General features: G+C 37.2%; 1 protein-coding gene across 1 annotated transcript in view; it reads right to left on the bottom strand.

The window, feature by feature from the left end:
• DSG2 (desmoglein 2) overlaps positions 1-13,505 on the bottom strand; it is a 50,382-nt gene that overhangs the window by 16,070 nt on the left and 20,807 nt on the right. Inside the window, 7 exon segments of the mRNA XM_060613513.3 lie at positions 4,023-4,211; positions 4,329-4,466; positions 6,406-6,572; positions 7,428-7,572; positions 7,716-7,877; positions 11,465-11,599; positions 13,286-13,321. Of these exon segments, the coding sequence (XP_060469496.2) occupies positions 4,023-4,211; positions 4,329-4,466; positions 6,406-6,572; positions 7,428-7,572; positions 7,716-7,877; positions 11,465-11,599; positions 13,286-13,321 (972 nt within the window).

The raw sequence follows: 13,505 nt of genomic DNA, 5'->3' as shown, positions 1-13,505 counted from the left end.
ATTCCAGCCAGGGCCCCCTGGGTGACTCAGTTGGTTGAGTGGCCAACTCTTAATTTCTGCTCAGGTAGTGATCTCAAAGTTGTGGGATGGAGCCCTGAGTCGGGCTTCCTGCTGAACATGGAGGCTTCTTAAAATGATCTCTCTCGGGGTGCCTGGTGGTTCAGATCACTGAGTGTCAGACTCTTGATTTCAGCTCAGGTCATGATCTCGCAGTTCATGGGACTGACCCCCAAATCAGGCTCTGTGTTGACAGTGTGGAGCCTGCTTGGGATTCTCTCTCTGCCTGTCTCTCTCTCTCAAATAAGTAAACATTAAAAAAAAGATTCTATCTCTCTCCCTCTGCCTCTCTCCCTTGCTCGCATGCGTGCTCTCACTCTCTCTCTCTCTCTGTCTCTCTAAAAATAAGATAAAATAAAATAAAATAAAATAAAATAAAATAAAATAAAATAAAATAAAAATATTCCAGCCAGATGTCATTAGTATTCAAAAGCCATGGAAGGCCACAGCAATGTTAAAAAAAAAATGAGGTAGGTACTAGGGCCATAAAAACTGTTTCATGGTGGTTGTTATAAATAGCCATAATACTCCACAGAGAATGAAAAACAATTTCAGCGTTGTGAACAGTGAATGAGGGCAAATACCTCTGTTTTTAAAACTGTCAACATATTTTACTATTTCTACTTTTGCTATTTTTAATAGCATTAAAGATTTTAAATATATTTGTTAATTTGCTAAAAGAGCTGTGGCTTTTTCTCATGTGATGATATATGATCTATATTTCCACAGTTTAAAGTACCTGTTGTCCTTTTGACAGCTTTACTGAGGTATAATTTACAAAGAATAAAATTCACCCATTGGAAGTATACAACATGATTTTTAGCAAACCTGTATAGTTTTCCAAATGTCACTACCATCCAGTGTTAGAACACTTCCATCACCCCAAAAAGTTCCTTTTTGCCTGTTTGTAGTCAATCATCACTTGTATCTCTAGCCCTGAGCAACCACTGATCTTTCTATATCCATTGTTTTGCTTTTCTAGAAATTTCACATAGATAAAATCATACAATATGTAGTATTTTGTGTCTGGTTTCTTTTTTTTTTAATTTTTAAAAATTAAATTTTTTTTTTTTCAAGAGAGAGAGCATGAGCTGGGGAGAGGGGCAGAGAATCTTTTGTTTTGTTTTGAGAGAGAGAGGGCACAAGTGAGCGAGGGGCAGAGAGACAGAGAATCCCACGAGGGGCAAAGAGAGACAGAGACAGAGAGAGAGATTGAGAAGTGGGGCTCAAGCTCACCTGATGTGGGACTCGAACTGACGAACTGTGAGATCATGACCTGAGCTGAAGTCGGACGCTCAACTGACTGAGCCACCCCAGTGCCCCTAGGGAGAGAGAATCTTAAGCAGGCTCCACACTCAGCATGGAGCTCAATGCAGGGACCCAACTCCACGACCTTGGGATCATGACCTGAGCTGAAATCAAGAGTCGAGGCTCAACCGAGTGAGCCACCCAGGCACCCTTGTGTCTGGCTTCATACACAAAGTATAACGATTTTGAGATTCATCCATGTTGTAGCATGTGTGAGTACTCCATTCCTTTTTCTTAACCAATGGTATTCCATTATATGGATATACTACATTTTATCTGCTCGCCAGCTGATGGGAATTTTTATTGTTACCAGCTTTTATTATGAATAAAAGCTGCTTGTAAGATTTGCATAGAAGTTTTGGTACGGATAGATTTCTTTCTTTCTGGACATACAAATGTTTTATTAGTCTCAAGTGTGCAGCATGGACGATTCTATGCATTATGCAATGTTCCCCATGATAAATGTAGTTACCACCTAACATCATACAAGGTATTACAATATATGCTTTTGTTTTTCCTGGGTGGATGCCTTGGACTTAATTTTTGCGTCACTGAGTAACTACTCTGTGTTTAACCTTTAACGGCCAAACTAGCTGTAGCACTTCGTTTTCCACCAGTCCAGATTCTGTATATTATTGCTGACGGTTGGTGTTGTCAGTCTTTTTGATTCTAGGAGGTGCATGGTGGCATCTCTGGTAGTTTTAATTTGCATCTTCCCTAATGACTAATGATGTTGAGTAATCCTTTCTGTGAATGTTTGCTGTTTGTGTGTCTTCTTTGTCTAACTTCCTTTGATGGAATCTGATTATTGCTCTCAAAATTTGGAAGCAATTCTTCTACAATTGAGACAGTAATTTATAATTTTCTCAATCTGCTGTTGTCACATTGATACTAATTTTACTAACATGTACTGATTATGTCCACTCGCCATTGACGATGGACTGAACGTAGCTAGCTAGCATCCTGCTGTCACTACATTTTTTTCTGAGCTTCCTCTTATGTTTTAAGAGGTGCCAGGGGTACACTTTTGTGCTGAAATCTAAAGATGTTTTAGAAACACTTTTCACAAAAATAGTCCTTTGTCATTACATTATTTACTCATGTGTTTGTACATTTTTGTATGCTAATTTATGAATGATTTTTTCAGTGAAAAATACATATTCGAGAACCAAAGAAAATACTAATTTTACTATTTTTTGCCATGCCTCCTTTGGTAGAAATAACTGTATCTCTTTTAGTGCTACCATGGTATGGTGAGAATACTTCTAGTACTTCTATCATTCATGACCATTCTATGACTATTCTATGACTAAGAAGTATGCTTACTTCTATATAAGCAGGCCAATCTATTTTTGTCTCTGATGCCATTATCCACTTCTTCCATAATCATAAGACATGTCTTCCCTTTAAACATGAGGTAATCTTGGGGTGCTTGGGTGGCAGAATCGGTTAAGTGTCTGACTTGATTTCAGCTCAGGCTGTGATCCCATGGTCGTGAGATCGAGCTCTGCATTGGGCTCTGCACCAGTGCACAGAGCCTGCTTAAGATTCTCTCTCTCTTTCCCTTGGCCCTTCCTTTGCTCACTCTCTCTTAAAAAATTATATTAAGTGTGAGGTAATTTTATTCTGGTTTCCTCTGCTTTACAAAGCAGTAGTCTCAGTGCATATAATAAATAGTGCACATAATTATTACCATGAAAATTCAAGTTAATTTTCTCTATTCTGTTATATATTTATTTTATCATTATTCCATGTATTTTTTGTAAAAGTTTAGAAACTTCCAGAATCAATTTTTGTCTGTGTGCGACTTAATGGAATAGTATTTTGAAAGCTGTAGCTTCGTATTTTATTTCAAAATCTGGTTAGGCAATTCTATCATAAGCCATTTAAAAATACATTGATATTCTTCCTTACTTATTCTATTAGATAAAAATCCATCTTACAATTTTTCTTTAAAAAATTATGTGGGGGTAATAAATTTCAAATGTATATCCACATGCTTAACAAGACGATTTTTCCTTCATTGATTCAATTCAGTAAGAAGTTAAATCACTGTGTTTCAAAATGTGACCTGCATACTACTTACATTAGAATCACAAGTGGATTTCTGTTATAAAAGGCAAGTTCCTGAGCTCTGCCATCATCAGACTTGATCATGGGGCCCATGAATCTGCATTTTGGGCACGTAGCTTTATAAGGTAACTCTTAGGCATATTTAAGTATGAGGGCGACTGAATTAGAGCTTTGTGAAGTTATTACAGCTTTTGTTTTTAGATATTATTAGTGAAGTCTGGTTTTATGTTAAGTTGATCAAATACACATAGTAAACTGGGGACACTTAGGAGAGGCAAGAGGTCATGATGTAAAGATGCTACAGTCAGGCATGGGCTGCAAGCAGGACGGGAAGTGTGCTGAGCAATAATGATGCTGGCATCATGTTGTCAGATTAGGATTCGAGTCCCCTTATTTGAATTTGGACTACAGTGTGACCAATTACTAATTACAGACCTTGGAAAAATAGGGAGGTCTCCAATCTCAAACAACTGTGGTGTTAGGTGAGTACATAAAGCGCTTTTAAATGTTCGGGGCTCAAAATACAATCGTTTCTTCCTCTGCATCAACTTTTCCCGTTCCAATTTTGAACACTAAGTACTTACCTTAATAAGGGTCACGATTCCTTCATTAGTTTGAGTATCGGTTTCTATGTGGAAATAACCCATTTCATTTCCTGATATGAATGTAAAATTTGCTAACCAATTATCAGAGCCTATTTCATCGGCATCAGACACTTTTATGCGTGTAACTTCTACATTGGCTTCATTTTCTTTAACTTCCACCCCTTCATTCTGCAAAACGCGAACACAGGGATTTTATTTTAATGTAGCACAAATGTAAGTGATATATTTTTAGTTAGGACTGAAATATCAGTATGTAGATACATTTGCTATAAAAAAAATAGTTACCATTGTATTTTTGACTACAGGTATATTGTCATTGACATCCAAAATACGAATCTGAACTTGAGCTTGTTTTACTGGTTTATCTGTTATTTGTCCATTGCCGTCTCTTGCTTCTACTGTCAAAGTATAGCTGCTGTGTTCCTGCAAGGCAATGAAAAATACCCGTCTGGGATGAAAATGAATCACTCCCAAATCTGTCTTTCTGGTCTTAGTTCATTTCATCATCAAGAGGAGGAACCACAGTATATTTTATTCATAAATAAGTTTTATGATCTAGTATTCATGTGAAGATGCTGTGTATTTGCTGTCAGAGCATTTCTAGAAGGCCGGAAAAGCCTAAAGAAGTTGTTGGTAGTCAAATTCTTAAATATGTCATTGGTGACATTATCAGGAAATGAGTTTCTCCTTCAAATAGTCTGTGCACAAAACAGTGCCATTCAAAATGTAGTTTGCTCTACGTGGAAGCAATGGTGGGACTATAGGAATTGGTTCCTTCTTTGTTTTAGCTAAAAATTAAGCAAGGAAAACCTAGTCCTCAAAAAACTTGGCCAGGGAGGACAAAATGTGGTTGACTTTGTCCAGACATTCTGAGAGGTACGATTGTTACGAGAACCTGTCCTAGAGAACGACGTCTCAGATGCTACTCCGAAGTGAGCCCTTATCTGCCACACGGTCCCCTTATGATGGCTCCATTCGGTGTAGCTAGAGTTTAAGAAAAAGCAGGAGGCAACCAGTGCCAATGCATGGGGGTTCTATGCAGGACAGAACTGTTCTATGTGACTGAGGCTCTAGGGCCAGTTGCTTGGATTCCAGTTCTGGCTTTGTCATTTTCTGGTTGTGTTGGACATACACAATTCTTTTGACCCTTGGTTTCCTTTTGTGTAAAATGGGGATAATAGCTGGATCTGCCTCACAGGGTTTTTAGTTGGATTAAATGGATTAATCTATGTAAAAGGCTTAGGATAGCACCTGGCACATGGTAAATGCCCAATAAGTGACAGCCATTACCATTGGTTAAACTCGACATACTTCACAGATAGCAGCTTATTAAAAAATCAGAATAATTAAAAATAATACTTTTCCATTCTAATTTTATGTGAAAAAGTACAGAGTAGAATTGTAGGAGTAATAATATTATTTAATTTAATTTTACAGAGATCCTGTTAGCAATGTTGGACACAACTTCTCCCTCTCTGGACAGAATGGAATCATTTTCCCAAGTCATATAAAACATAATGACTGCACTTGGACAATGATTTATGTTTAATGACAGTACAGTGTTCTTAGGATCATCATTTTACTCATGCACACTGTTAAAACCTTCATGTATACAACATTTAAAAAGTCTTCTATTTCCTGTTTTCATCTAAAATTTTCCCTTTGGGTTAGAAAGAAAAAAGTGAACAGCCTGTCCAGGAATCCCACTGAAGTTTCCCTCCAATTTGGGAATTACAACAATTCATTTATTTACAAGTATTTCTATTATCCTAAGTAGGACTCCAATGTCAGTCTTTGTTCCTCCTTCTCTATCCGTATTAGCACAGAGGGCTAATTTCATTACAGAACCACAAATTACAGAACATGGCTTTAGGACGCTCTAGCAAACAGAATCCTGACTGGAGAGGCCCTAGAACATGCTGTCCTTATGTAGTTTTACATTTTCTAACAGCCAGGTTTTAAAAAGTTAAAAAAAAAAAAGGTGATACTACCAATTTTAAATAAATTTTATTTAACCCATGGTATCTAAAATATCATGTCAGCATGCAATCAACAGAATATTACCAAGATGGCATGTTACATTTTTTTCCATGCTAAGTCTTCCCAATCTGGTGACTTTTTTACATTTATAGCATATCTCAATTTGGATGGATCACATTTCAAGTGCTCAATGGCTACATATGGCTAATGACGACCATACTGGATTGCACATTCCTAGAAGAGGGTATTTATAGGAGTTGTTCTATAAATGAGGGAATACAAGAAAGTATGAAAATTACAAGAGGAGAGAAATAAAGAGAAAGGAAAACCTGAAAAGATAAAGAAGAATTTAAAAGATGAGCAACATAAAATACTAATTTACCTCTCTGTCCAAGGTAAAACTGGTCGTAAAAATCTCGCCTGTATCTTTATTTAGGTAGAACACCGGAGGATAAGCAGGCTCTTGAGATACAATTCTATAGGAAATTTTAGAATTCAGGGTATTGGGCTCATCTGCATCTGTTGCGCTGATTTTCATCACAAGTGTATCTGGCATTAGAAAAAAAAGTGTCTAAGATGAAACTAAACTGTAAGCATGCATATGTATGTTGTTATTTTCTTCATACCTTCAGCCTGTTCCCAAAAGGATTTCAAGTGCTTATCAAAATCACAGTTTACCAAAATCAAAAAATTTAATTGGATGAGAAAATAAGTGTGGATGGGGCACAGAATTAGGAAAGGTAAGAGGAGGGCGAGGTTGGCATCAGTACAGAGAATTCTTAGGGTGAAGTCCTGAACACTTGCTACAGGAAGGCTGCGGATTTGCTTATAATCGCTCTAATAATCAATACAAAGAAAGAAGAATGAACAGATACAAATACATGCTTACTAAAATACAAACAATTCAGGAGAAATGTAGCTATTCTTTATATTATGATCAAAGAGAAATGTCTCCCGCAAGTCTTCCCAGAGACCGCTGCATTGGACAATGCTGTCAATAAACCTGAGAAATAATATAAGTCAAAAGTCAGTGAACAACTGCCGGTGGGCCAGAGCTGCCAGCCACCTGTTTCTGTAAATACAACTTTATGGGAACACAGCCACACCCACCTGTTTACATGTTGTTTATGGCCGCTTTCTAGCTACAAGGCCGAACAGTTGCTACAGAGACCTAACCTGTCACATCGATCTGCCGTATCTGTTCTGACGGTAAAAAAAGACATCATGTAAAGCCTTTTGAACTCATCTCAGAAAAAGCAGTTCCAAACCTAGAGTGGCAGGTTTATTACTATCTGTCCTGTGGGTAGTACTTAGCCTCCATTAAGATACAGGATTTAGTGTTCAGTTACACAGTGGGGTTAAAGTGACTGGGGGTACTCAATCATAAAAATAACAAACTCTGACCTGCTGCACTCAACTCTTCAACAGACCCAACAAAGACGTCCTGCGTGAACACTGGTTCGTTGTCATTGACATCAAGAACTTTAATGCGCAGTTCTAATGGTTTCTCAAGGTTGTTTCCTTTTTCATCCAAAGCATAACCAACGAGCTGAAATCATGACGTAAATAATAGAAGAGATGAAATGTAAGCTAAGGTAATTAAATTACCACAATATAAAAACAAAACAAATCATAACTATTATTTATCAAAGAAAAACTACAAACTAATAAATGTAAAGCTGTTCTTCTCACCAGAAAACTTGGCGTTTCTTCTCGATCAAGAATGCTGGTAATGTTCAATTCTCCAGTGTCTTTATTAAAGACAAACACACCAAAAGGTGGCTCTGTGATCCCTTTTCCGGTATATTTGTATGTGATTTTTAGTCCTCTTTCTTCTGCAATATCAGAATGTATCTAACATAAAAATAACAGAAGAATGCCTCAAGTTAAACTCTCTATAACTTACATATACATATTTTAAATGAAAAATTTCCCTCTGAAGTTTTCACAATCTTGATAGGAGGCCGGGAGGGGGGCGGTGGAGCACAAGCACTCAAGAGAAGATGTGCTTATGTAAGAGAACCTGCGTTCAAATCCTGTCTCAGCTACTTACCAGTTACATGATACTAAGAGTTACTTAATCTCTCTGCACCTCAGTGTTCCTGTCTGTAAAGTGGAGAGATACTACTGTCTACCCCTTAGGGTTGTTATGAAATTAAGATATCATTAGGGGTATATCTTGGGAGGACAGATTTTAAATTTAGCACATGAGGTAAAAATTGCAGAGTCAAAATCACCTTTATAAATCCATTCAATCATCTGGAAAGTCTGAAAATGTATCCTTTTATAGAAGGATTAAAGTTTTCAAGGTTTAAAAAAAAAAAAAAGTCAAATCCCTTCCCTGCTTGGAATGCCTCAGGAAAGTCATCCATCTAACCCATTTCTAATGTCTTTCCTGGTTGTCATCTTCATTTTCTATAAACAATTTCATTTGTGTCTATAATTCTTCACTAGTAAATGTGTCTCTGTGGCCCCTATTGGTTCCTTAATTTTCTCCTTCAGACATCATAGAAGCCATTGCCACTCACCTCACTGGTCACTTCTTTGTCCTGAAATCTCAGGATAGGTACATTTCTTTGCCATAGATATCCCAACATGCACTGGGGCTGGGAAATTGCTGCTGAGAATAACCAAGGAAATAGCAGATGGGGGGAGGGGGTGGGGACTCCAACCTCCAGTTCTACCAGCTCTGTTCCTGGAGTGGAATGATAACCTGGGGCACTACCATGATTACCTTTCACTGAGCTTCTGTCTTTCTGTCTTTCTCTGTGCTTCTCTCTTTTTTTTGCCAATTATATGCATATACACACACATACAGTATAAAGAATATTCTAGGTCTTTATGTACTAATGATATATTATTAATCATTCTACTCAGGTTAAAAATAAAACAAAACTGTGTGTAAACATAATTGTTGGTTTGTTTATATATGTGTGTGTACGTAAGCGTATGTAAATATACACATATTTATGCATTTCCTAAGATTTGGAAGATGCTACACTGTTCACACTATTACCTCTAGATAGAGAATGTAGAAAGTTGGGAAAATTCCACAAAACCCTTTGCTTTTTATGTAAATTTTACTCTTAACAACTTGCATAATTAAAAACAGTAAGAACAGCTAATGCCTGTTGAACCCCAAAGAATCAATGCATTTTGGGGAAACCTATTGAAAGAATGTGTGAATGACTCAGACATCTCAGAAAACCAAACAAAAAAGCTTAATTGCTTGTATACATACTAAAATTTTGGATTTTCGAAGGCTTTTGTGAAAACATGCTGCTAGACAGAGGAAATTTTTGTCTTCTCTTCTGGAGCCGCTCTTCTTTGAAGGAGCTCTTCCTGCACAATGTTTACGATGTTGGGAAGATAAAGACAACACCAGGATATGAACATGTATTCATTCACACAAATGTCTCCTGAGCACCTACTGGATGTTGGGATACAGGGCATGAGCTATTAGCCTAAGAACTAAGCCCTTGCCTTCAGGAAGCTTCCACTCTGCTAAGGGAGCCAGACAACAAGCAAGCAACGTACGGCGTGTCATGTAGTGGAATGCACCACAGCCGGGCTGAAATAGGAGTAAAGGGATAGAGAGAGACAGGGTGAGGCAGGGAAGGGAACTCTTTTAGGAGATGACACTTGGTCAGAGGCTTGATGCTGTGAGATACTGCAATTATCTGTGGGGAGGGGATTCCAGGCAGAAGGAGCAACAAGGGCAAAGAGTGAGGGGCCGGAAAGAGTTTGTCAGTTTGGGGATGTAGGAGAGTGGGAGATGCGGGGTGATAGGAGCTGAGGTTAGAGAGGAGGTCTTGTATAAGACTTCTTGTAGACCAGAGTAAAGAATATTCCTTCCACTACAGCAGGAAGCCACTGAAAGGATTTCACTAAGGGGGTGAGCATGCTTGATTTGTCTTTTCAAAAGATCACTCTGGCTGCTTTCTGGAGAATGGACTGTAGCTGGGTCGGGGGTGGCATGAGTGAAGTAGGCAGACAAGTCAGGAGCTCTTTTGGTAAATCAGAGATGACCCTGACTCGGATGATGAGGGTGGCGATGCAGAGAAGTGAGTAGATCTGGAATATATTTTGGGGGCAGAACTGATAGTACCTGCTACATTTTAGCAAACTGGATAGAATTATAGTGCCACTGACCGAGATGGGTAGAACGGACAGAGAACAAACAGCTTTAGGGGAAAAATCAAGGGCTCAGGTTTGCACGTGTAAATCCGAGATTAAAAGTATCGGGATTACCATCTAATTTATCAAAAAATAGGACACTTTGAGGGGCGTTTGGGTAGCTCAGTCTGTTAAGCCACTGACTTGATTTCAGATCATGTCATGATCTCATGGTTCATGAGTTGGAGCCCTGCATACGGATTCTCTCTCTCTCTTTCTCCCTCCCCCCATCTCTGCTCCTCCCCTGCTTGGGGCTCTCTCTCAAAATAAATAAATAAACTTAAAAAAAAACATGACACTTGAGAGTGAAAGGAGAATTATTAATTATTAGGCCAGGACAATGGGCATAAACCAAGACTGTCTCAAGCAGGATGCACGGTCACCCTCCGTATTAGATACCAGTTCTTTTCATTGTGAAAATATATATAAAAATATACTTTTTATATATAGGGTGGCAGAATATTCCATTCTGGTGTACGATGATGATCTTGAGCTGATGACAACTGAAAAGCACATTCAAAAAAAGGTCTCTGCCTTTCTTCTGTGTGCCTAAAAGCAGGACATAAATTTGTAACGCTGTGTTCCCTTCCTTCTCTATCAGGAAGGACAAAAGTGAATCATCGGAGATAACTTTAGACCCTTATCCGCTTAAAGATGGCACCAGGCACCCACATAACAAACTGTATTAACCAGTCTTTTCCACCACTGTTTTCCCACATACTTGCCTTCCCACAATTTGCCATCATCCCTAGAGATTCAAGGACTTTTTCTTTTTGTCTTGTCACTTCTCTAAAAGTTTACTGTTGCCTTGTTAAGATGCTTTATAAGCCCCAATTCTCACCAAGCTTTTGAGTCTTTCATCTCTGAGTACCTCTATGTATTACAGGAGCAATACATACATTAATAAACTTGTTTGTTGTTTTCCTGTTAATCTGTCTTTTGTCCATCCAATTTATAGGGTGCCAGTCAGAGAACCTGGGAGGGGTGGGTAGCAGGAAAAAGTATCTTTCCTCCCCTACACCGAATATCCTCTTTTGAGTATTGTAGCCCTCTCTGTTAAATAAAGGTTCATCTAGTGTCAGATCCCTAACTCTTAGTTGAATCAGAGCCCCAAATTATATACTACATTCAGAATATTTTCATATTCTGAGTCTTTAAGACTCAGTAAATACATTATATAATTTTCCTTAAATTTTAAAATGAGAGTCTTCTCCCACTGTATTTCAATCATATACATATATTTCCTATTTCTCTGTAGAAGGTACCTTGGCAATTGGATTCCTTTTGGATAGATCCTCTCCCTCTCGAAGAGCCACAGGGGCAGTGATCCAGGCACGCTTTTGCCGCATTAAGTGAGTGTGTTTAGGAAGCAGATTATTTTCATTTCTTGTGTTTAAGGCCTACAACAATAAAATATTGTCAAAAATTATTAAGTATCCTAAGACATTGGTAAGGTATTCTGTAATTTATTAAAACTTTAAAAATAGTTCTGCAAATCCTAAGGTATAAATTTCGTATTTTTTAACAGGTTTGATTTTCAAGGAGGAAATATACACAATAATGATATATACACTATGGAGTTCTAGTGAACTCCATAGGCGTTCAGGAAATTGGCTCTAGACTGGTAGAACAGTATGGTTTTGTTTTTATCAGTTAAGAAAAGATTTCCCAGAGTGAAGTGTCACAAAGTCTCATTAAAGTGTCCAGACTAAGGTCCAAGATGGAGTCACCTATGCCAAGCCTCACATCAACAAATTGGAACTTAACAAATTTCTGTGCTAGGCTCTCCCAGAAAAGGAAGGCATAGGCCAAGCAATCAAGAACTACCAGATCAGCACATTATCTGCCCCAGCTCCCAACTGACTGCTGTAACCAATCAGCAAATACCCAGTATAACTTCCTATTCTTGCTCACTTTGGTATATAAAACCCTTTCATTTTGCACAATTCTTGAAGATCCTTTCCATTTTCCAGCCTGGATATTTCTCTGTTCATGAATTACTGAATAAAGCCAACCATATCTTTTCAAGATCTGTGATTGTTGGATTTTTCTTTTAATAGGCTAAGTTAGTGACCATACACATTGGCAAATTAAAAATAATCTATACTGTGTTAAATTTTTTTTTTTTTTTTTTTACTGAAAATGAAGTTTAATTTTTCTGTGGTGGCTTACAGTTTAGAAATGAATTATTAAATGTTTTGAAACTAAATCTTAGTAACTAACCTGTGGTATCAATTTAACTAAAATAGAGTGAAAGTGTCAGTTAATGAATTTATTGTTTAAAGCATGAAGTAAAGGGTTAAATTGCCCATCTTTTGTTTTCAGAACCTTAAGTAGAAAAGATTTATTCTATATATTTTCAGTTGGGCTTTAATAGACAAATATTTTATCCAAGGAAAATTTCAACACAGCTGACCTAGTATATTAAGATCAGATAGGATTATTGTACTAGGTTTATCATTTTATTTATTTTGTTGCTCTACATAACAAGTATTTTTTTCAGACACTGGTTATCACTAGGTCATTGATTTTTTTTGCCGTTGAAAAATTTTTCTGTAACTTAAAAAATTAAATTATGTAATAAAACAATAAATTAACATTAAAGTTCATAATGTAAAACTATTAAAACTTTATTCTATTTTTTCTCATACTTCAGAGTATTCACTGTTAATTGCTTAATGAATATCTTTTATGATTTTTTCTTATGACCATACAGTTGCACATGTATAAAGCTCTTCATCCTATAAAAATGGAATTATACTCTGCATCTTACTCTGCCCCTTGATTTTTCATTCAGTACCTCATCATGGAGATTCTTCATGTACCGTAAATTGTTTTACCATTCTATTAACGAACAATTAGATTGTCACAAAAATGCTACATTGAACATCCCTGGATATATGTTCCTGTGCACATGATAGAGTGGGAATTGTTAGGTGTAAGGGACTGTGCATTTTTAATATATGTGCTGCCGAAGCGAGCACAGGGAGTGTGCATTTTTAATCTGGTACGGCGTAGCCAAATTGTCTTCCATGAAATTAAGCCTCTGAGTCCAAAAGACAGAAATAATCCCCTCGGTTCCTTACCTCTAAATGGAGTCCATTTCCAAAGTTAAAGCAGATCTGGAAAATAAAATTATTTATTTATTGTTTAATATAATTTATCACTCAATTCAGTATAAATCCCTTGTTAATTAATAACTTACCACCTAACATATTATAGATATTTAAAACAGGTTTAACCACCACCATTACTATCCTCCTTTGTCAAAAGGAAACAAATTTTAATTTTCCCCTTTGCCTCCCT

The sequence above is a fragment of the Panthera onca genome, chromosome D3 (genome assembly GCF_046562875.1).
Source record: "Panthera onca isolate mPanOnc1 chromosome D3, mPanOnc1 haplotype 2, whole genome shotgun sequence".
NCBI lineage: Eukaryota > Metazoa > Chordata > Mammalia > Carnivora > Felidae > Panthera > Panthera onca.
The sequence above is the reverse complement of the archived record's forward strand: the minus strand, read 5'-3'. Positions and strand labels throughout refer to the sequence as shown.